At 51.0% G+C, this 21,652-nt stretch overlaps 2 protein-coding genes, 1 long non-coding RNA gene and 1 other non-coding gene across 8 annotated transcripts; 1 reads left to right on the top strand and 3 right to left on the bottom strand.

Moving 5' to 3' along the window:
• Window positions 1-1,626: 1,626 nt before the first annotated feature.
• Window positions 1,627-4,399, bottom strand: LOC121232506. The gene is made up of 2 exons (XM_041119181.1): window positions 3,206-4,399; window positions 1,627-2,812 (listed from the first exon to the last, which is right to left on the bottom strand). The coding sequence occupies exons 1-2, from the start codon at window positions 3,246-3,248 to the stop codon at window positions 2,226-2,228; spliced, it is 630 nt and encodes a 209-aa protein (XP_040975115.1). The 5' UTR covers window positions 3,249-4,399; the 3' UTR covers window positions 1,627-2,225.
• A 216-nt stretch (window positions 4,400-4,615) lies between these two features.
• Window positions 4,616-20,980, bottom strand: LOC115333696 (ras-related GTP-binding protein A). 5 transcript variants are annotated; one of them, XM_041119173.1, is made up of 10 exons: window positions 20,878-20,980; window positions 18,088-18,121; window positions 15,770-15,869; window positions 14,707-14,773; window positions 13,451-13,673; window positions 11,279-11,374; window positions 9,555-9,677; window positions 7,270-7,361; window positions 6,181-6,296; window positions 4,616-5,150 (listed from the first exon to the last, which is right to left on the bottom strand). In XM_041119173.1, the coding sequence occupies exons 2-10, from the start codon at window positions 18,112-18,114 to the stop codon at window positions 5,053-5,055; spliced, it is 942 nt and encodes a 313-aa protein (XP_040975107.1). In that variant the 5' UTR covers window positions 18,115-18,121; window positions 20,878-20,980; the 3' UTR covers window positions 4,616-5,052. The 5 variants fall into 5 exon arrangements, with proteins under 5 accessions (XP_040975107.1, XP_029852870.1, XP_029852871.1 ...); XM_029997010.2 differs by lacking the exon at window positions 20,878-20,980 and adding an exon at window positions 18,978-19,002; XM_029997011.2 differs by lacking the exon at window positions 20,878-20,980 and adding an exon at window positions 18,983-19,001.
• Window positions 8,383-9,548, bottom strand: LOC115333697. The gene is made up of 2 exons (XR_003920899.1): window positions 9,041-9,548; window positions 8,383-8,599 (listed from the first exon to the last, which is right to left on the bottom strand). It is a non-coding gene; the product is annotated as an uncharacterized LOC115333697 (long non-coding RNA).
• On the top strand, window positions 19,354-19,425 carry TRNAE-UUC. The gene has a single exon. It is a non-coding gene; the product is annotated as a tRNA-Glu (tRNA).
• Window positions 20,981-21,652: the final 672 nt, after the last annotated feature.

Below are 21,652 nucleotides of genomic sequence, written 5' to 3'. Positions count from 1 at the left end.
CTCAGCTGGGGGGGGGACACACCGGTGCAGCTCAGTGGGGGCAGGTTGGGTCCCCCGGGGGGGCCCTGGCAGAGCTGGGGGTGCCCCTCCGAGGGGTTCAGCCGGGGGGGTGGTTGGGGGGTGTCTGGGGGTCCCCCGGCTCCTTCCTGGGGGGTCTCGGGCCCCTTCTTGTCCAGGGACCTCACAGCTCCTGGCCAGGTGGACCCCAGCCCCGGGGGTCCCCGACCCTGCCTGGCACGACTTGCAGGAGCCGAGGTTTTGTGCAAAAAAAAAATGCCCTTTTTCTGAAGGGAGAAAAAAAAAAAAAAAAGCAACCCCCTCCTCTCTAGAAAACATGCAGAGGGGAGGCACCGGGCTGAGCCCCCCCCACCTCCACGGGTACGGGACCCCCTTGGCCAAACCCCCCCCATCTCGCCTTCCCCAGAGCCGTGAAACTTTGGGGGACAGGAAAAGCTTTTTGGGGACGGAGCTGGGGCGGCGAGAGCGAGCGCTGTGCCCGCAGGGACCCCCCCCCCGGACATCATCGAGCTGAAGAACCAGCTGCAAGCCCTGAAATACCAGGTAACCCCCCCCAAAAAAAAGACAGAAAAAAGGAAAAAAGGTGGCGAGTCCCCCCTTTCCCCCCCCAGGAGTTCCCAAAATACAGCCGAAGGGAAAACACAAGCCCGGTGCAGGGCTGGGGTGCAGGCAGCTGCCTGCCGGCGGTTGGGGGAGCGGGGCGGGGGGGACCAGGGTGTACCCCCTCCTCACAGCTGCATCTCTTCGAGGATGACTTTGAGTAGTCCCTTGAGCTTTGCCGCAGCAACGGGGGCACGTGAAGGTCCAAACCCACCGGCCTTTCGGCTCCAAGGGGCAGGACCCTTGGTTTCAGCATCAAGACTGAATCCAGGTCCACGGAGATGGCCACCACGGGCAATGGACATAGCCCTCCGCCCGCTGAGCTCATCTGGAGGCTCTAACGCAGCACCCTGCAGGAGCTCCATCATTAACCACAGATGGTCATTAACCACAGATGGAATCATCGATTCCATGAAATAAAACCCACAGGATCTTGGCGACGCACCGCCGTGCCTCTCTCCTCCCTGATGAGCTGGATCCACCACCGTTGGCATCTTGAGGTCCAACCGTACCGAGCTGTTCACGCAAACCACTTTGGCTCTGGAGAACACCCCTCCGAGCGCAGGTCTCGACCCCCTTCCAGCCCGACCAAGCGCAACCTGAGCAACCCCAAACATCGACACGGTCCTTCTTGAGAAACATATGGAAAAACAGGCGATAAGGTGGAAAATTGGAGGAACTAGCGGATTCAAGGGGTTGTAGCGAGCGTCGGGAAGTCCCCACGGTTATGGAGGAGGTGACTGTTCCTCGCTCTTCAGCAGTTTTGAGACCCCCAGCTGGACCCCGTGCCCGGTTTGGTGTTCCCTAGTGCAAGAAAAGTGGGCACAGAGATACCGGAGCACATCCAGGAGGTACAAGGAGAGGCCGAGGGTGCTGGGTCAGCTCAGGGGCTCTCGCCGCTGCCTACAAGGGCGTACGCAGAGGGGACGGGAAAAAGCCAGGCTCTTGGTGGAGAGGGGTGGGGACAGGACAAGAGGCAAGGGCTCAAGCTGCAACACGGGAAGCTCCGATACACGGATTTTTATTATTAATTTTAAAATCATGAGGGTAATCACAGAATGGAATGGAGCTCTTGGATAGGAGACCCCATCCTCGGAGATGCTCAAGTCCCTGAGCTGTCCACCCGGACCTGCCTGCAGCAGGACGATGGACATGGAGATGGGGCCTCGCCTACGTAATTCTGTGCCAAGCCGCAAGCATTTGAGATACAAGTGGATCTTGGATGCAAGATCTTCTGAACTCCAGACCCCGAGGGATGGTGCGGACGCTACTCATGAGGTGCCTACAAGTCACTATTAAGCAGAGCAAAGCGACTGTCAGGGAACTTGAGCTCACCCTGCAGCATCCACGTCACCCGCTGGATGTGTTCGAGGATCTCGCTCCCAGCTGGAGAGCAGTACCCGGCAGCCGATGGGCACCGCAGACCCGCGTCCATCCCACCCAGCCACTTCTCATCTCCTGGAGACATTGAGGCTACCGCTACTACATGCCGCTAAGGAGGTAAAACGAAATGCGGTACTCCAGGAGAGCTCCGAAAGTTCAGCTGATCTGAACGCAGCTCATCACAGGGGTACCAGCTGCTTGTTCACCCTCAAGTCGACCCTAATTCAGTCATCCATGCTTGGTCCAATGCAGGTAGCAGGAAAGAGATGGCTGGAAAACCTACGAGCAGAGACCCACGGTACTAAGACACACACAGCAATCAAAACCTGCCCAGACCGCTTCAGGTCTGCCAAGCTTACGGCCACCACCCCACCTCCCCATCCCCAGGGAACTCGCCTCCAGGCCACACGGCAGCTCCAAGAGGAAAGGCAGCCTGCGGAAAGGAACAGGGCCAAGCAAGGGCGTTTATTCAGTATCTTCACAAGAGGCAGCATGAAGTTTCTACTAGTTCCAAAGTCGAGTCCTGAAGAAAAAGGAGGGACCTCTGCCATCTCATTGAGATTGTACGGTTTGGCTCTTTGGGGCCAGACTCGCATGTGAGTATGTTTGTAAAAGCAACATCTGGAGCAGGCATCAAGTTGTTTGTTGGGTTTGGTTTTTTTTTTGATAGAGCTGCCAGAGTAAGGGGAAAGAGTCTTCCAGAAGGTAGGGCAAAGGTGCTGGAGCCTGATCCACCAAGGCCTGTTGCTCAGCAATGTCAAGGGCGGTCGCTTGACAACGTGCGCACAGAGCAACGCCACCAGCATCTCTGCTAGAGAGCAAAAGGAAAACATTGATTTCAAAAAAGTCCCCAAAAATACACATACTTTAGGAAAAGTAGATTTGCAGTTAAGAGAAAAGAGCAGAACTTTAGCTACCACCATTGTATCGCCGGCCCCGGAGAGGCTTCAGCCAGCCAGGGTACCTGCACACTGGGTTTGGCTCCCCATCAGCTATCAGACCCCTCTTCCTTCACAGCAGTTTGTTCCCTGCGTCCCCACCCCACATTTTCCCCCCTTAACATTATCCCACTTTCACACACCAAGCAGTTTATCCCTTAAGGAAACCCAACGGCAACTCCTTGTAACCATGGAAATAAGGCAGCATCTCCCACTGTCCCTTCCTCCGTCTCCGGCAGGAACAGCTGCCTGCTATGAAAACGTACTCGCAGCAGAAGGTGCTTCAATCTGCACCGGAATTGTGGCCATAAACCATCTTCTGCTCTCCTGAAGCCACGACAGCTGCCCGTCTCCAGCAAGCAGAGCCCTGCCCAGTAATCCCTCAGAGGTGATGTTCCCAAGGCTCCGACAACATACGGATCAGCAGCAACTCATCCTCTTGCTCCGCTCAACAGCACTGAGGGCAGGGTTTGGGTGCAGAAAGCCATGAAGTTTCTCCACCGTACCAGAGCGAAAGCAGGGACTGACCTTGTCCAAGTGGTGGGGCAGCATCCGCAAGAGGGAACTGGAGTCACATTTCAGCGCTCTCCAGCCCAACGTCAGACAAAAGCAACCGTGGGCAAGATTTGCTGTTCCCGCTCCAGGACCGGGACCGTATTCCACACCTGCAAGCACCGAAGACAAATGGAAACCCTCCGCTGCATCTCCAGCCCATTCCCAAGCTCTCCAGAAACTCCAGCACCCAAATTGTTAATAGGAATCTCGGCAAGTTCCTCTCCCACAGGGATGCTGACTTGAGGATTCTCACTGAAAACACACCCAGCCTGACAGAGCACCAACGCATCTGCTGAGCAGGCGGTGCAAGACTTGGGTGTTTAATGCCGTAAAGATTGGGAATCGATGGAAGACTTTGTGTGGAGCCCACCCTCAGCTCTCCAGCCAAGAAGTGCCCTTTAGCTCCCCGTTCTCACGTAACAGACTCACCCCATCAGATTTTTCCCACCCTCCCCAGTGCGTGTGTGGGCAGGGATACAGGGGGAAAAGCATGATTTTGAGAATACAAAGCGGAGAGCTAGGCTCAGAGTCACCACACCCTTTTTTATATAGTAATTTGATGCAGCAAGAGAGATGCTGGCAAGCATCGGCTCCCACCCAGCAAGCCAGAGATTCCCCTAACTCACAGTGCTTTTGTTGTTCCTATGTTTAATGGAAATGCACACAAAAAATTCATTAAAAAATAGACAGTAGCGTCAAGTAACATTGGTGCCAAACACTGTCCAACTGGCTCATCGCAAACACAGCTAACATAGCTCATGCACACACCACCCACCACACGTTCTGGGGCTCCTCCGTGCCCACGCCAGCCCCTCCTGGATCACCAGGATGGAGACCAGGCACGCCAGGACCATCTTGCTGCTTGGTCAACTAGGGTCTTTGGCCCCTTTTATTTACCGTGGTCTTTCCATCACTTCGGCAAGTGTCAAGAGGCCAATGCCAGCCTGACTGCTTCACCCGCTGAGTGCATTTTGCCTCCACGTCAGGCCGGGGGAAATTATCTTAAACAAAACTCTGGAATGGCCTTCAGTCAATGCCCTCCCTATAACGTGAAAGGAGAAATGCAGCTTGCCAAAGCTGCCCTAGGTTTTAGAAGAAAGAAAACCCACTTTCCAAAGCTCTAGGATTTGAAATCCCTGGTAGCAAAAATTTATTTTCATGACTGAAGACAAGGAGAAATTTATAAACGTATTCTAGCAACCAACCAATAAAACAGTAAATATTCCATTCCTGTGACTTATACGATCACCCGGGAGCAAAACATCCAAAACGGCTCTGCCATGTCCCACTATGACAACCAGGAGTACGAGATCACGTGCACATCACCTGTCCTTACTTCTTCCCAACCCCACATACGCCAGGGAAGTCTCTTTTGAAGGTCCGCAGTGTATCCAGACATCCTCCGAGTGACTAGTGTCCAACGTTAAAAGGAGAAAAAATAAAGCAGCACACTCATTTCAAAGCCCAACAAAGACATCAACATTGTTAGATTCTCCTAAAAATAAGTAGTTCCAATTCATTTTTTCTCCCCCCAAAGACCGTGTGCCTTGGCCAGCGTTCAGCGCATGAGCAGGCTGTGCTTTGGTCCATCCACTCTCTCCAGCTTCTCAAAGTGTTTTCTGGCATTGCGGATGTTTATCAGTGTAGCCGCAGAAGCTAGGACGGAAAAGGGACAGGGGAGATAAAAGAAATTAAAAGGGATGCAAGTAACCAAGTCCTCAGAAGTTAAGCGCTGCCTAAAAGCAACGTCCCCGTCAGCAAGCTCTCTTATTTCAACCCCACTGCTCCCTAGCCGTGCAAAATTTAACGCTGGAAGGTCTGGCCTGTTTGCTGACCTCGGTACAACACCAAGGAAGAGTCAGAGTCAACTACGGTCAAGCAGTTCGCTCACAGGGATAGCTGCACAAGTCACCACAGCTGCTCATTTACTGCTTCTAATCGCAATATCATCACAGCTGGTAATCCAGTCAGGGGGTTTACACAGGTTTTCCCTAATTCAGTAAACCACTCGAAAAGAGGAGGACAGGAAGCATCAACACTGTAAGTCACAAGGCTGTCCTGGACAGTGTCTCTTAAGCACCTCGAATCCTAACAGAGCCGTTTCAGTTGGAGTTGTGCAAACAGTTAAACAGTCACGCTGTGCCTGTAAGGGCTGGCGCTGCTGGCTGCAGTTTCTTCTTTAAGATAAATAGATGCTACTATAATTAGAGTCCTTGCCCACTAAGACAGTTCAGGCAGCAAGAGCAAAAACTCAAATATGATCCATGTCTGCTTCCTCTCCAAAAATTACTGGGGCTGCCAGATCAGAACAGCCCAAAATAGGTTATTAGACATGACCTACTAAATCAGGTCACATCTGTTACAGCGGTTCCCCACCACTGCTACGATCCTCCACTCGACAGCAACAAATAGCTCGGCTGTCAACGGCACATGTCTCTTGCCTTCTGCAAGGTAAGTCACTTTTTAACCACCTTCCGCCACCCTCTGCTCAGACAGGGCAAACCAGCAGGACAGCAGATCCCTCTCTGTCTTTTAATTACAATCAGTTTTACTGCTTTGCCTGGTGTTTTGTCATTTTTACAAGGGAAACACAGTTTAAACTAGACTCATTCGGCTTTTTGTCCCTGCAAACAAAAAAAAAAAAAAAAAAAAAAGAGGCCAGAGGCTTATCTTCGCTTCAACTTACGTATTGAGGGGTCTGACATCACCACCATCACATATGTATTTGATGTAAAGATGTCAATAAAAGCAGCAAAGTTAGAGTTCCTGACCTCCATGCTCTGGAAAGAAGCTGCCAGCTTACTAAGAGGAGAGGAAAAAAAGAGAAAGAAAGAAAAAAAAAAGTAAGAGTAAATGAACTATTTACTGTAACATTGCTCAAACAGCTTTTGCGCCCATGTAGCCAACATCCCATTATTTGAGTTGTTGGTAATAAAGTGTTTGAGTCCCCACTTGGCGAGCAACACCAGGTGCAACTACAAGTTTGGTTGTTTTTGTTGTTTTGTTTTACAAAAGAAAAAACTCTTTAGTTTTAAGCTAAACAAGAACAATATAAAGCGATTTGCGCACTGAATGGTGAAGGTAACTCAAGATATGCAACCCCACTGACTGAGTCTGCTACGCCCAGGCAGTCAACATCAATTGCCCCACGGATGTGACAGCTCAGCCATTTAGAAGGCCAGTTGAACCCTCTGTGGATAACCAGCAGAAGTATAAGTATAAAACTGAAACATCTGGAGATGGCTCTGTAAACCATGCAGCCACTTCTCCATCCTATTCAGGCTCCAAACACTTGCAGATACTACCAACTCACTGTGGAACCTGGAGGCTGTTCAAAAGCCAAGCTACTCCAAAGCAAGCTTTCTGCTTTTCTGTTCGAAATATTGATAAATAGGGTCTGCAAGCCTCTTCCTCCCAAACCAGCATTGTGGTACAGGGTCTGAAGCAAAGCTCTCCACCTGACTTTCTGCAGCACTGTTGACTGTCACTCATTTATCAGTTCAGTCCTGGAACTTCCCTACCTTGCCCAGGAGAATGAGGCCGAGAAGAAAACGGCCATTTCAAAACAAACCTCTTTCAACCATCAGCAAAGGAGGAAGTTACAAAAGATAACAATTAACTCAGTCGTGTTTAAGCGTGGTGCAATTTAACTATGGCATCTCAGCTTGCTGAGGAGTCATAGAACTAGTATTAATTTGGAGAGCCTTCATGCTTCTGGATGAAGCCGAAATACCTGCTGAGGTATCTTCCCCACCTAATGATTAAACCAGCTCACCTGCAACTTAGCTTGAATTGTTTAATAATGTTGCTGATTTTCTCAAATCTGTGGACATCCCGCTGTTCTTTGCACTGATAGTGAGAAATGACCTGGAAGGCAGAAAGAGAGAGAGTACAGAGTTAGCAATTTATTTCAGCACAGGTTTCTCAGACTCAATCGTGGGAAATGGATGGTGACCAGCACAGGGATTCCCCTTTGCCTTTTGCAGATTGAATCTTGGCAACTATTTGCAACAATACTTGTGGTGCTTTCATGGTAAAACAAGACTCAGCAATACAATCACCAGGAAGCCTTTCACAAGTGCAGATACAAGTATGTAAGATATGCAAGAGACCTCCATTTGAGGTGTGAATACTCCAACTTAGCAGGAATTTAAATCTTGATTCAAAGAAAGAGAAAGTGCAAGGAGAGGAAAAAAAATGCAAGACCATCACTTCAAGTAGGGGAAACAGACACTTGACAAAGGCTGGAATAGCTTTTCCCTCCTAAGCCTATCGTGCTGCAGATTCTCAAGGACTGAACCTGAGAAATTTCCCATTGCTCTCAAAGCCAAAGCAAGCCATTCCTCCCTAAGAAAAGCGGAACAAAGGCAGCTGGTTTCCTAGGGAGTTCTTTCTCCACCAGTTCACCGAGTCAGACCAAGACTGTGCTAAGCTGCCTGCATTCAGATCGGTTCCCCTCCTCTTCCTCCCACACAGGGATCCAGCAGCAACATGCAGACCTTAGTGCCTGACTGCAAAGATTCAGAGGATCAAAAGTTTTTAGAAATCCTTGCAGCGTGATCCACAGCTATCTCTCCCTGACCATTTTCACAAGGCCGGTAGCCTACAGACCTTTACTCCTCAGCCAAATTAGCTAACGGACCAAGAACTGCATTTACTGCATAAGGGGAATGGCACACAATCAATCAGTTGCATCACCTTTGCTCCCACAGCAAACCAAAAAGGAGTGTTTTAAAAACCTTACACTGTGTGCTTTAAGCTCTTAAGAATCATGAAACCAACTGCTACTGGAAGTGTCAGACGCCCTTGCGCAAGGATGTTAAACTCTTTACCTATGGAATCACATTTAACAGGCTTGCGAGAACTAAGGTTTTTGGGGGGGGGGGGGTTTCCCCTTGAGCACCTTAAAACAATCATGTACGTCCTACTTTTTAAACCTGCCCAATTATTCACATAAGTACAGGTTTAGCCAGATTCAAGGACTGCATTCATACCAAAGCCTTCATTGTATGCAAGTCCGTTCCTTAACTTTCCAGATAGGTTTTTCTGTTACTGTGATTTGAATACAATTTCAGAGTAAGATTTCACTTCAGGAGAAAAGAGTCCTGAGGGGAAGTTTAAATATATGAAAAAAGTGAGAAGAAAGTCTTGTAAAAATTCACCATTACGCTGAAAATAAGCATAGAATTTTTGTAGGAAAAGTTATTCATTTTCAGTAAAAAAGGTACTTATAACAAAAGTACTGTTACATACCACCAAGGTGGAACTATTTGTTATCTACAAAAGGTCAAAAAGCAGAACTTGCCAAAAATGGCGGGTGTTTACTTCTGATAGTTTAAAAAGTGAGAAAAGTAACGGTTCCTTTTCCACACTCCCTCCATCATTTCAAAATCAGACATTTGGCCATCAGGGAAAACACTCAAAAAAATTCAAACCCATTCCTTCAGGTCAGCAAGGGTTTTGGTGCAAAGTCTGAAGAGACCAATCCAGAAACCAAGAGTATGGAAGGACAAGCAGCAACAGTGGTTTTAACCAACACATTTTACCTTGCAGAGACAACAGATTGGAAGCACAGTTACCATGTAGCCCGTAACTTCGAAAGCCATTGCAATCCAATTGCTTGTGAACCTCTACCCATACTCTGGGTTTGTAGAGCATCAGACGAAAAAAATAAATCAAGACCAGTTAAAATGCCAGGCCAGGAGGAACTGAAAAGGCTTATTTCAAGCTAAAGAAGGTTCTTGCCCTCTGCAGAAAGGAATTCTCAAAGACATCCCACAGCCGACAATAGAATGGGGATATGAAACCCCCTCACAGCCTGGAAGAGGGAAATAACGATCAAGACCTCAGCTCAACTGCTAGAAGTGGAAATTTTGGGAAGGTCCCGTGAGCCATGGAGTCACGTCAGCTACTTTCAATATCACAAGGCCTGGATCAATGCATTCTGCCATCTGGCGCTGGCACCTCTCTTTAGGCTACTGCCACAACAGCACTTTCCATCCAGGGAACTCCGTCCTAGGCTGGGCAGAGGAACCCGAAGGGCAGAACTGCTGTATTCACCAGGAAAGTGGCTCTCTCAAACAGAAGCACTTCATCTGCCTCGATGATCTGAGCAAAGTTCCTCAGGTTCATTTCCAGCTGCTGGACATTGGGGATCAGCTGATAGACTATACTGGACCATGCCTGTCAATAAAGAAAGACACAACATAAGGGCTGCATTAGCACTCCTCTGCCTCATCCCTTTGTTAAGCAACGAGCTCAAAAACAGATTATTTGCAGTTCTGGGTGTTGATAGCGTAGGCAAGACTAAGAAGCTTTTCCCACCTCTGTGTCCAGGTATCTCTACTACAGTGGAGACTACCAGTGGTACCCCAGACCTGAGTAACGTCTTCACTACGTCAAGTTCTTCTCCACATCAGTCACAGAGAAACTAGAATACTATTAAACAGGCTTCAATCATCCTCATTTTAAGCTTGCAATGCTTCTATCTACTGCTCCCAGATAAACTTGCTCAAGTTTTCAGAGGTTTTTTTAAATCCTGAGCAAGGTCAACTTGCGGATGGATACTTGGCAGCTCATCACTGATCCAAAGAGAAAGCTCTAATCTAACTCAATGAGTCAGGAACAAGCCCAGAAGGGACTGGGAATGCCATAATAGGCATCTGTCCTCATTCAGACTCAGGTCCTCCACGCTCAGCTTTACCTCACTGCCTACCTACTGACCCAGGTTCGCATGAGTGCCTGACCACACGCTCCATCCCAGGAGTCAGGGGGTCTCCTACTTACCAAGTACCTGATATTTACCAAACACTCCTACCATCCCACTTGCCAAATGTAAAGTTAAAAGCCCAAGCCAAGGGCACAAGCTCTGAAGAGCTCCAGCAGGGCTGTGTCTAGAACAGCACAGGTCTGCCACTGTATAACCTGCTCAAATAAAGTAACCAGAGTAACTGATGAACGTCAGGGACGCCTGCAGGAGGACAGGGTACACCACTGCTTGGGAAGGCTGATTTCTAGAGGGAGCTGAGTACATGCTTTATGAAGAGTGATGTCTGGCGTACAGTACTGTACCAGCCTCAGCCAAACACATCATACACTGAAGGCAGGGGAATTTGCTGCGGCCTGGAATGGATTTGCTAGGATGGTGAAATCTGCCATGCAAAGTCCCACCAAAGTCAAAAGAAAGAGCCAAATGGTCCTCACCTTCAGACAAGCAACCCAGCCACTCCACTACCACCACTGCTTATTAGCATTAGCTAACAATTTTAACAATCATTTGCTCTCAGTGTAGCCCACGTACCACTCACTACTCCCACACCTGGAAGACCTCTGACACTGCAGTCAAGACTGACTGATAGCAAAAAAAAAAAAAAAAACCCCACAAAAAAACCCCAAAAAACCCTCCCCTCCCAAAAGCAAAGCAAATTCCCAGGATGGTAAATGCACGTGTTTTAACAGTGCTGCAGAGAAACACAGGAAACAACTCCATGAATAAACATGACTAAAAGATGCAGCAGCTCTTTCTAAAGTAGCCAGGCAAAGTGTTTAAGCAGTATTAAGATACTGACACCAGGACGCCAACATGTGGAGGGGTTTTACTTTCTCTAATTAAAACCAGGATGCTCAGATGCCGTTTACAACAGCTAACCTCCAGAAGTAGTTGCTGCAGAACTAAAAAGGGCCAGTCACCAATCAACCAGTAGCAACTAACCACTTGGCTTCCTCATGCTCTTGTTTTCAAGCGGGAGGGGGGAAGCCAGATACGGAGAGGAAGCTGTACAAACCTTGTAAAGTGTTTCATCCCAGATGGAAGTTCTAAAACAAACACATTCCAAGGGACGGGAAAGGCGCTTCAAGTCTTCCTCACGCTCTTTAAAAATCTGGGAAATAAAAAAAAAAAATTATTAGCAGTTGAGTGTAAATATTTCTGCCTTTGGTGTGGTTGCTGTATTGCATTTACAGCATGCATTTCAAACAAACCTCAAGTACCTACAGCACTGGAGAAAACAACAGCACAGCACGCTGGCCAGGACAGGCTCCCTTCCACTGGAGCAGCAGGGACAAGCAGATCCTGGCTGTCTCACAATAGATCTGACTGGGACTCAAAGCTGAAATAACTATGGGTGTTGCGGAGTGGGAACGGAAGCGGACACACATTTTGACAAGTCCCTGGTCACAGGCAAAAAACTCCATCACTGAGAACAGGATAGGAAGCCAGCACTCGAGGTTCATCAATATGAGCTGCTCTGAGGCATGTACTTACAGTCTTCTCTTCTCACACCACGCTCTGCCCTTAGAATTTATGGTTACAAAAAAAAGGGGGCAGGGGGAACAGCAAAGACCAGACAGCCTTGTGCCAGGCTCCTACAGAACTGCTAAAGAAGCAGCAGGACAGCCAGCCACGTGCCTCTGCAGAGGAAGACACGATGACCACCTTCACCTCAGCTTACTGTTTTTAGGACCATGACAGAACATTAACCGATCCCCATGAAATGCTGCGTAGGCCAACACTTACCATTTGGGTCCTGGGATACCAAAGGCTTCAGTAAGATTTATAGAGACAGTGATTTGGCCCAGTATTTGCATGTTCTTCTGAGTAGCAGTTACCTTAAAACAGATCTCAATGGGTATGCAGTGATACCCATTGAAAGCGTGTCTGAAGTAAGGCCCCTCTTCTGTCTACCCCTCAACCTCAGGGCCTCATTAGACCCTGCACAACTATATAAAACCAGCATTTGTCCACTAGTCCCAAAACAAATCTGGACAGGACCACATCAGGAAGACTTTAGACTCATCCTTCAGTCTGGAGGGAAGGCAGATGGAAGTGAGGAAAAGCTCCTCTAACCAACCCTATGAACAAACTTTGAGCTATTTCTGCACTGAGCTGGAGGGCAGAACTAAAACTGGAAGAGGAGGATCACCACTCTCAGACAGCGTGAGTGATCTGAAGCCAACCTGCTACGTGGAAGAACTCTGTCTACACAGGGAGGTCAGGGTGTGGTTTCAGCCGCAGGACTTCGCACGGCCTCCTTTACAGCTGCCCAGGCACATACTCACCAGGAATCAGAAGAGAGTTTAATAAGACTTCTTACTTCAGACAAAAGCCAACAGCCTAAAGGGGCCTCCAAACTTGCTGCAAGCCAGGGAGTGGCCAAGCAGCCAGGGATGTGCTTGTCTAACCCACAAAGCTAATTCTTCTTTTGGTATCAGGAGTTGGTTGCTTTTCAGTCCAAGCTGAAAAAGCAAGGTTGGTAGGAACTCAACATCTTCCAATCTCCCTGCAACCTTTCAAAAGCCCTGAAAAGAACAGAAAACACCAAACATCTCTGAAAGGTTGATTCCCAGCCTTTGCAGGATGCCTCTTGGGACAGAGGAGTGCTTAAGAGGTGATCTCTGGGCAGGCAGGCCAAACTGACAGAATCAACTGATAGAAACCACCTTCTAGTTAACTGGCAAAGTTTCCACTCTTTTTTTTTTTTTTTTTTTTTTGGTGGTTATGCTTTAGAACAGAGCCTATGCTGGACTGAAAGCAACAGCTAAAGAGAAACCAACCGTCAGTGTCACCACCACCATCCACAAAGCCATCCACGTGATGACCTGCGAGTTTGAGTGCTGGATTTCTTTCAGTTCTACCTTCCTTTCAGTTCTACCTCCCTTCTGGAGCCAAGGTCTGGTGAAAGCACTAGAATCAGTGCTATAAAAGAAAAGGCTTAGAGTACTTGTCACTAAAAAACATTGGTTCTGCTCTCCACTAGATTATATGCAAGAGATACCAATGACATACAATTTAGAAAAGGCAGAAAAAGCTTAGAGGGCTTTGACAATTCTTAACATCTGAGAAACCCTTCTAGGAACAGTGCTGATGGGGCTGTATTTGAACTATGAAACAGTAACACATTAGCACAGTCAAGATGCTCTATTTGAAGGCATTTCTATGGCAACTATCAGCTTCTCACCAAATCCCGCTGATCCTCCTGCACCAAGTCCATCTTGTGCACTAGACAGAAGATCTTTGCATCAGGCGAGTTCTGAAGAATTGCCTCCAAGCATGACTGGTAGTAGTGCATGTCCTTCTCCAGTTCACGGCTCTCTACATCAAAGACATAGATGAGGACTTCTACGTTGCGGAAGATGTTGTCCCGCTGACTGGTGAAGTAGTTCTCCATAAAGGTGTCCTGTCTGAGAAGGAGCAAAGCAACAAAGCAAGGGACTCCCATCAGAGCAACCAGGTCTTGCTTAGCATTGTCAGGGAAGATGCTACGTGTAAAGTACCTTCTGCTAGAAAGGCAAGGTTTGCATTTTGACCTACAGACCCTGTCACAGGAGTCTAGACAAGAACTTCATGGGTGGCAATATTCCCCACAACGTATAGGTCCCTAAGCATTTCCAACCAAGCCAAGTTGGATGCCCCTGAAGAGCATCTGCTCACCAGTCTCACAGGAAGCTGAAGCTTCCCTCACATCACAGCTGGCTGCTCAGTGTCCTCTGCAAACAGAGCTACATTGCTTCTGGACCCAGACTGGCTTTTAGAAAGTTAACACATAAAAAAGGCAGGGCAGCAGAAGCTAAAACATAACCAAAACCATCAGTATAGCCTGCTATTACAGGATTTGAATCTCCTTTAACTTTTTTTGAATGTGGCTCAGACAACACATGAGGACATGAGAGCTGACAAAGCTTAGCAAAGTTGGATAGCTCTGCTGAGGCTCTGTCAGTGGGAGAGCATTCTTCGAAAAGCTGCTTCCAGGAGCCACAGGATCACTGTCAACCTTCAGCATCGCTTCTCAGCACACATCCCATTTGGATCAAGCTGGTGACAAGCAATTCCGAAACCCATGTCACCTCCCACCACCTCAGGATAAAGTCCAGGTGAAGGGCTCAGCCTTTTTGCCAGCAGAAGAAAGCAGGCAGCAAGGGAAGGGTGGACCTCCACACTGCACCTTTTATGTAGGGGTAACTCAAGAGACAGCATAATCATGCCAACCTCTTCCACCCGCCTCCACACACAAGCCTAAAATGTGGCATCCATTCTTTCCAGAGCTGTCTCGCCAGTCTTACAGTGCACGCATGAAGCTTGTTCTACTCCCTTCATACACAAGCAGCATACTCGTCCCTCTGGGGCAGGAGGACCTCTGTTTTGTTACATCCCCAGCCTTATTCCCCAGAGCTAACCCCCAACAGTTTCAAAAGCAAAAGAATAAACAGTACCTACCCTCCGCAGTCCCAGAGGTTTAATACCAGGTTTCCTAGAAATCTAACATGGGAGTGCTCCACATCAACTGGAAAGAGACAACAAGAGTTTACCAACTGTACCACACACCCGGATCAGAGCTACCTCCTCGGGCAGCCAAAAATGCCATTCTTCGCAACACAGCCCACAATTTGTAAAATCCCATCTAAACAACATTGTTGTACATAAATCTGTAGCTGAAGGTGCTACGGGAAGAGACAGTTTCCAGAGTAATTCAAGCCCTTCCTACTCTCTGCCCAGGACACTATTCTCCTGAGAAGCACAGCAGGTGGTTCCCCTTTAACAACATGTTCTCTGATCTTTGTGGTATATTAAGAATGACATTAGTTCCAGCACACTCTGCAAGGCCTTAAGCAAGCCTCAAAAAAATAAAACCGTAACACAAAGAACGTAAACTTTATGAACAGGCCAAATTTACGGCAAAGAGGAAACGTACACCAATCCATGACATTAAGTCCTCACAGATGCTTCCCAGTGAGGAGCATTAGATCCTGACAATTCATACCCCTGTTTCAGAGGAATCATTTACTGCTTTTTCAGATCAGTGGCTTTGGAGAAAAAAAAAAAGGCAGAAGACACTAATAAAGCCTAGTGTATCATCCTGCCAAAACCACAGGTGCATAGCTAGATCACTGTGCCTCCAGCTGCGCTAGTGATCAGCTGGCTCACAACAGAAAAGCTTCACCAACAAGAAGGACCATGAGGAGGCTCTGAACACCCCTCCAACAATAGGTGTAGCTGCAGCAAAGGCTGCTTCCTGATCAAAAAAGAGTTAAGGATAAAAGTTCAATAATAAAGCAGCAAAACTGAACCTAGTGCTGCCTTCCTTTTCACTCCAGCTTCCTACCTCCCCTCAGCTGAACTCAGGAGTGAAGTTCCCTGTGAGGTGTGGCAGCTGGGAGGATCAGCAGACACCCACCCACTCCAGAGGAGAGGCAGGGATTGCTGGAGGGAACAGCCTCGCCCCTTTAATGAAGGGGGTTTGAGCCCTGAGAACTTGCAGTTCAAAGAAGAGAAGTCTTACTTGTGGCACCCAGGCGCCGTGTGTCCCTGGCGATGTAGTTCGCAAAGATAATGGACCTCATGCTGGTCTTCCCAGACCCACTTTTACCCATCAGCAGCACCTGGGAAGAAAAAAAAAGAGAAGAAAGAATTAGCTACCACAGAGCACTAAGTCCTTCACGGCTCCCTGGGGTTTAACATCTTATTGCCAAAGCCACCAAAACACAGGACCAACATATTTCAGATGTGAATGCATCAGAAGAGAGAGGCAAAGAAGAGTACCATGCCTGGGAAAGCGGGAGACACAGACATCCTTACCTCCTTGCTATCCATGGTCACGGAATCATGGTCAGACTGAAAACATTTCCATCTTGTTTGCATTCTTGAACTAAGTCCCCCGCACCTCCCCAAGAATCTCTGCCCTTCCAGGCACCACACTCCTGTTCCTTCAACCAGCTGCCTACCACCCAGAAGGAAGTACAGCCAGCCCACAGCCACTGTCCACTGGACCCCCTTTTCCCAATGCACACTGGCAGAGGGCTCATAACCAGCACTCGGGGAAGATCAGGAGCTGCTCCCGAAGCTGCCACAGCCTCCCCTGTCCCCAGCCCCTTGCACCTGCACACTTTCCAAATGTACTGGCACCACAGGTGAAGCCTTGATGTTTTTGATGACAGCAAAGGACTTTGCCAAGACAAAGGATCAGCTTTACCTCAAGCCTTTAAGACCAGGCTGGAAACAATCCCTTGCCCACTCGGCACTGGTATTCTCCACCGATTACTTCTGTCCTAATCATGCTCTTTTCCTTCTCGTTATGCAACTTGCTTTCTCTTCCCCGTCAGAAGTGAAATACAAGTTACTTTTCAAGTTTTAGGTGTCAGAAGACCAGCAAAAAGTTAAAAGCAGATGGGACAGCCCAGTTCAAGTGCACCAGGCTATCGTATAGAGGAGACACTTGACTCCAGAGTCCTGTTTGCAGACCATCCTGACCATCAGGCCAAAGGAAAGGTAGCACCTTTGGTAGCCAAAAGCTAGGTGATGACTGGGGGAGGGAAGAGGGGAGACAGTCACACAAGGCAAGGCTCTACATTGTGATCTAAAAATAAAAATTAAAAAACCCCCAACAGTGACAGCCAACACAGACTTGCTCACAAAAACAGCTGTTAAACAAGTTCCAGTTACAAAGTCAAATTCAGCCTTTGGCAACAGCTCTGAAAATCTATCATCAAGGATAGGTTTCATGAGAGTGCAACCGGCCTGAGTCTGCCTGCCCAGCCCACAGTGCCAAACGCTAGCTGGGAAGGCGCTCGCTCGACTCCCAACCTCGCTCTGCGGCTGCACAGCAACAGCTGCCAGAATCTCAGGGCAAAACAGGAGAGGCAGAATCACACCATCCTGTTTGCACAAGTTATCGTTCTGAGAGCAACTGCAACATTTCACAGGCTGGCGAGTGCCCTTTCCAAAAAGAAGCTGACCACATGCCTCGATGGTTTGGTAACAAGGACTGTTCCTCAGAGAGGCAGGCTGGTCAGGTCATACCTACCAGCCTTTCCAGAGCAAACCCCCGGAAAGCTACGCTGTCTTCTCCCCTGAGCTACACACAGAGCAGAAAGACAGAACATCAACATCTCTTATTTCATACCACCTGCAGAAACTCAATACAGCTCCAAGGCACAGCCCAAGTCAGACTACAGGCAAACCCAGTTCCCAAGTTTTAGACCGTGGAGGCCTTTCAAAGGGGTCAGACACCAGCACATAGTGCTAGGCAGGAAACCCAATCCCAGCACACCATGGAAAGACCAGCCATATATTCTCTATGCAGCCGCTTTAATGGCTTTGAATATGCTTACTGCTGGAATACACCTACCCTCCCACCCCGATCCTCAGAAAAAGCGCTACTCCTTCCCCATGGGTTACGTTTCATCCTCCCAGGCGCCCTCAGTGAATTATGGGCTCCCCACGCAAGTTTCTGTAACACACCAGAAGGGTCTCCCCACAGGCCAGCGAAGCAGGTTGGAGCATATCCTCTTCCCTCGCACTGCGGGAAGTACTCAGCAAGCAAAGGGTTTTGCAACACGTACCAGAAACACTCATATAGCAGTTATAGAGGATGGCCCTGCAGCAAGGTTGCCCCACCGCTCATGCCAGCGAATCAACCCAAACCCGATTTTAATTTCTAGCACTTTAAGCAAAGGACACATCTGCTGACTCCGAGAGTCTTAAGAGGTACCTGGCAGCCAAAAAACACACCGAGGTAGAGATGCAAACACATAACGACATTAGCAAACACAGATGGGGAAGGAAAACACAACTGTGAAGGATTCTCCTTTCACTTCTTACCTTTTTCTTCATGGCTGTGCTTGGCATCACCCACCTACAGAGAGAAGACCATCTTCTTACATTGCTCTACTTTCCTCACTTAGAGGCTTCACTTCAACATCCAAATCCCACCCACAGAAGCACCGTGCAAAAGGGGAAGCGCTCCCACACTGACATAATTCCCCCCAACCTCCGCCTCACCAGGCACTTGACAGCTTCTGCTCCAGACGGCCTGGGGAAACTTTAGCAAAACCCTCCAACGCGCCCATGACGAACAACGTTCCCGTAATTACACGGCCGAAACAGGCCTAAGCAGGATAAACGCGGCCAGCGCTGGAAGGCAGCGGGAGACACCCGCACAGCTCCCGGACCGCTCGGGGCTCCTCGCCCACGGCAGCCAGGGCCGGCCCCACCCGCAGTCCCTACTCCTACCCCTTCCCCCCGGGATGCTCCGGAGCCCGCACCAAGCAACCCATGACCGCGGCATCACATGTCCACACACCCCGCTCCCCGCCCGCACCGGCACCCAGCGCCGACCACCGGCCTCCGGACAGCCCCCGACCCCGCTCCCCGACCCGCCTCCCGCTCCCGGGCCCCACCGGGCCCGACAGCGGCTTCGCCCCCCGGCTCAGCCAGCGCCGCCGGGCCCCGCCACCCCCGCTACCTCTAGCCGCGATAGGCGCCTCCCGGGCCGGCTCGGCAGTGCCCGCGGGCGGCGGCGGGGGTGCCTGCCTGCCGGCCTGCCCGCCGGAGCTCGACGGGACCGAGCGGTCCCTCCCCCCCCCTCCCAACGCTCCGGGGTAGGCCTCAAAGCCTCGGCCTCGCGTGAGCCCGCCGCGCCGCCGGGGTCTCGCCCGCTCCCGTCGCGGCGCCCGGGACCCCCCGCCCCCCCCCCCCCCAGCGGCGCTCACGAGACCCAGCGCTCGGCGGCCGCCGCCGGTCACGTGAGCGCTCACCCCGCCCTCTCCCGCGCGCCCGCGCCCCCTCCCGTCATGTGATGCGGCGGCGGCGCCGCCAGCGGCGAGGCGGGCGGGGCGAGGAGAGAGAAGGGGGCGGAGCGGGGCGGCAGGGAAGCGCCGGCCGCCATCTTAGGTGTGGGCAGCCCCTTTCTGGCGGGAGGGGATTTATAGAGGCGGGATGCGGAACGGGGGCGGGCGGAGGGGGATTCCCGGCGGTCCGTCGGGGGCGGCGGAGCGGGACCGGCCCGAACCTGGTACCGGCCCGAACGGCGGGAGGGTGCGGGCAGGCAGGGCTATGGGGCGGGCGGAGAGAACAGCACCCAGCGCCTCCCATATGGTCTAGCGGTTAGGATTCCTGGTTTTCACCCAGGCGGCCCGGGTTCGACTCCCGGTATGGGAAGCTCCAATTTTTTTTCCTTTTTTTTTTTTTTTTTTTTTTCCCTGCCCGTCTCCTTCGGACCGCGTTTTTGCACCTTTGCGGCCAAATTTCTCGACCCCAGGAGTCTCCTGAAGCTGTAGGAAGCCCTCCGCCACTGCAAACCCTGTCTCCCGCCTCAGTTTAAAACGTCCAAGTAAATTGGACGACAAAGTACCTAACTAACTAACGCGGGGTTAATTGCGTTTTTCTTTAACGCAGGCAAGAAAATCGCTGCTTGTGTCCCACAGCGTTTTAAACCGCCCTGACTACTGCCCAAGGCAAACAGTATTGTACTGCAACTCCAGCAGCAAGAATCTGCTAAAGATAAACATGCATAAAAATACACACACACTTATATAACATACATATAAATGGGCAGGTAGGGCTAGTCGTTTATGAAGGGAAATTCCATAGCAAAGCCAGGTACATCCAACAACTTTTTAATTAACGTGTACGTGCTCTGACAGAAGACTTGCAGGCTGGGCAATGGCACACCCACCCGTGAGGCTTCGCCACCAAAATGGCCCCAAGTTCACCCAGCGAGGGCAAGGCTGTCATCCCGGCTGTGTGGGGACGCCGGGCTCCCCCCAAAGCGGTAGGACGCGGAGGGGCCCGTCGCCACCCGCCTGCTGTGGCTTGCGGGGCTGCCGGGGGTCTTGGCTTCTTGGTCCTCGGGCAGCCCCCGAGCTGCTGCTGCTGCTGCCACAAAGCCAGAGCTTTGCCACCTCACGTACCCCCCCTCCAAACCTTGTCACCTCACGTATCCCCCTCAGAACCTTGTCACCTCGCGTACCGCTCCCCCTCAGGGCCATGGAACCTCATGTATTCCCCCCCCAGAGCCTTGTCACCTCACATATCCCCCCTCAGAGCCATGGCACCTTACATATCTCCCCCTCAGAGCCACGGCACCTCATATATCCCCCCTCAGAGCCTTATCACCTCACGTATAGCCCCCTCAGAGCCACGGCACCTTACGTATCCCCCCCTCAGAGCCATGGCACCTCACGTATCCCCCCCTCAGAGCCATGGCACCTCACATATCCCCCCTCAGAACCTTGTCACTTCACGTATCTCCCCCCCCCAGAGCCTTGTCACCTTATGTATCCCCCCTCAGAGCCTTGTAACATCACATATAGCCCCCTCAGAGCCACGGCACCTTACATATCCCCCCCTCAGAGCTATGGCACCGCATATATCCCCCCTCAGAACCTTGTCACTTCACATATCTCCCCCCTCAGAGCCATGGCACCTTACGTATCTCCCCCTCAGAGCCATGGCACCTTACATATCTCCCCCTCAGAGCCATGGCACCTCATATCTGCCCCTCAGAGCCTTGTCACCTCATGTATAGCCCCCTCAGAGCCATGGCACCTTACGTATCCCCCCTCAGAGCCTTGTCACCTCCCGTACCGACTCCCCCCAGAGACTTGGCACCTGTCACATTGCCGCTTTAAGGAAATGCCAGCCTAGCAAGAGCTTAGGGCACGGCGCCTCGGAGGAAGCCCCTCGCCAGCACCGCCGTCTGCCGGGGATCCCTGACCGGGCTACGCGCCCCACGGGCGGCTGGGCACGGCGGGACGGGACCGCGGGCGGGAGGGCGGGCGCCGGGCGGTGAGGTGCCGCTGTGCGCATGCGCAACGGGCGCGGCCCCGATTTAACGGCGGCGGGCGGCGGGTTTTCCCTCAGAGGGGATGGAGCTGCGGCGGGGAGCGGGGCTCGGCCCGCAGCCCGGGGTCCTGCCCGGCTCTTCTCGGCCGTGCTGGGCCTCTTCCAGCCGCCCCGGCTGTACGGTGCGGTTCGGGGTGGTGGTACTGAGGGAGCAGCTGCTGCGGGCCCTCAGGTTGTGGAGGGGTCCCTGCCTGAGGGCTGCTGGCGGCCTCGCAGGAGGAGCCCATGGAGGTGGAGGTCGGTGTGTCCTTGGGGGACACCAGACACCCCCCTGCCTCAGCTGGGCGGGGGTCAGAGGGGAACGGGGGACCGAGGTCTCCTGTGGCAGCCCGAGGGGAGGGACGGGGCAGGGGGTCGTTCCTGGTGTCCCAGCACAGCCTGCCCGAAGTCCCACGGTGAAAGTGGGTTTCTGTGCCCCGTCTTGAGGATTGCGGAGAAGGTGTGGGTGTGATGGTAGGTGCTGGCCGAGGAATGTCTGTAAACGTGGTAAGTTCTTGCTGTTGGTTTTTTGATGCTACTTAAGTGACAGTCAAGAACCATA

This window comes from Aquila chrysaetos, chromosome 21 (assembly GCF_900496995.4).
Source record: "Aquila chrysaetos chrysaetos chromosome 21, bAquChr1.4, whole genome shotgun sequence".
NCBI classification, from domain to species: domain Eukaryota; kingdom Metazoa; phylum Chordata; class Aves; order Accipitriformes; family Accipitridae; genus Aquila; species Aquila chrysaetos.
Note: the sequence above shows the minus strand (reverse complement) of the source record. Positions and strands in the feature narration are given on the sequence as shown.

Excerpts from the sequence above, each read along its gene's own strand:
- LOC121232506 (XM_041119181.1), bottom strand. The coding sequence starts at position 3,248 with ATGGCCACAATTCCGGTGCAGATTGAAGCACCTTCTGCTGCGA. Across the intron at positions 2,813-3,205 it reads TGAAGCACCTTCTGCTGCGA|CAGAGATGCTGGTGGCGTTG; the intron begins GTACGTTTTCAT and ends TTTGCTCTCTAG.
- LOC115333696 (XM_041119173.1), bottom strand. The coding sequence starts at position 18,114 with ATGCCAAGCACAGCCATGAAGAAAAAG. Across the intron at positions 7,362-9,554 it reads TTGAGAGAGCCACTTTCCTG|GTCATTTCTCACTATCAGTG; the intron begins GTGAATACAGCA and ends TCTGCCTTCCAG. Across the intron at positions 6,297-7,269 it reads CAATTCAAGCTAAGTTGCAG|TAAGCTGGCAGCTTCTTTCC; the intron begins GTGAGCTGGTTT and ends CTCTCCTCTTAG.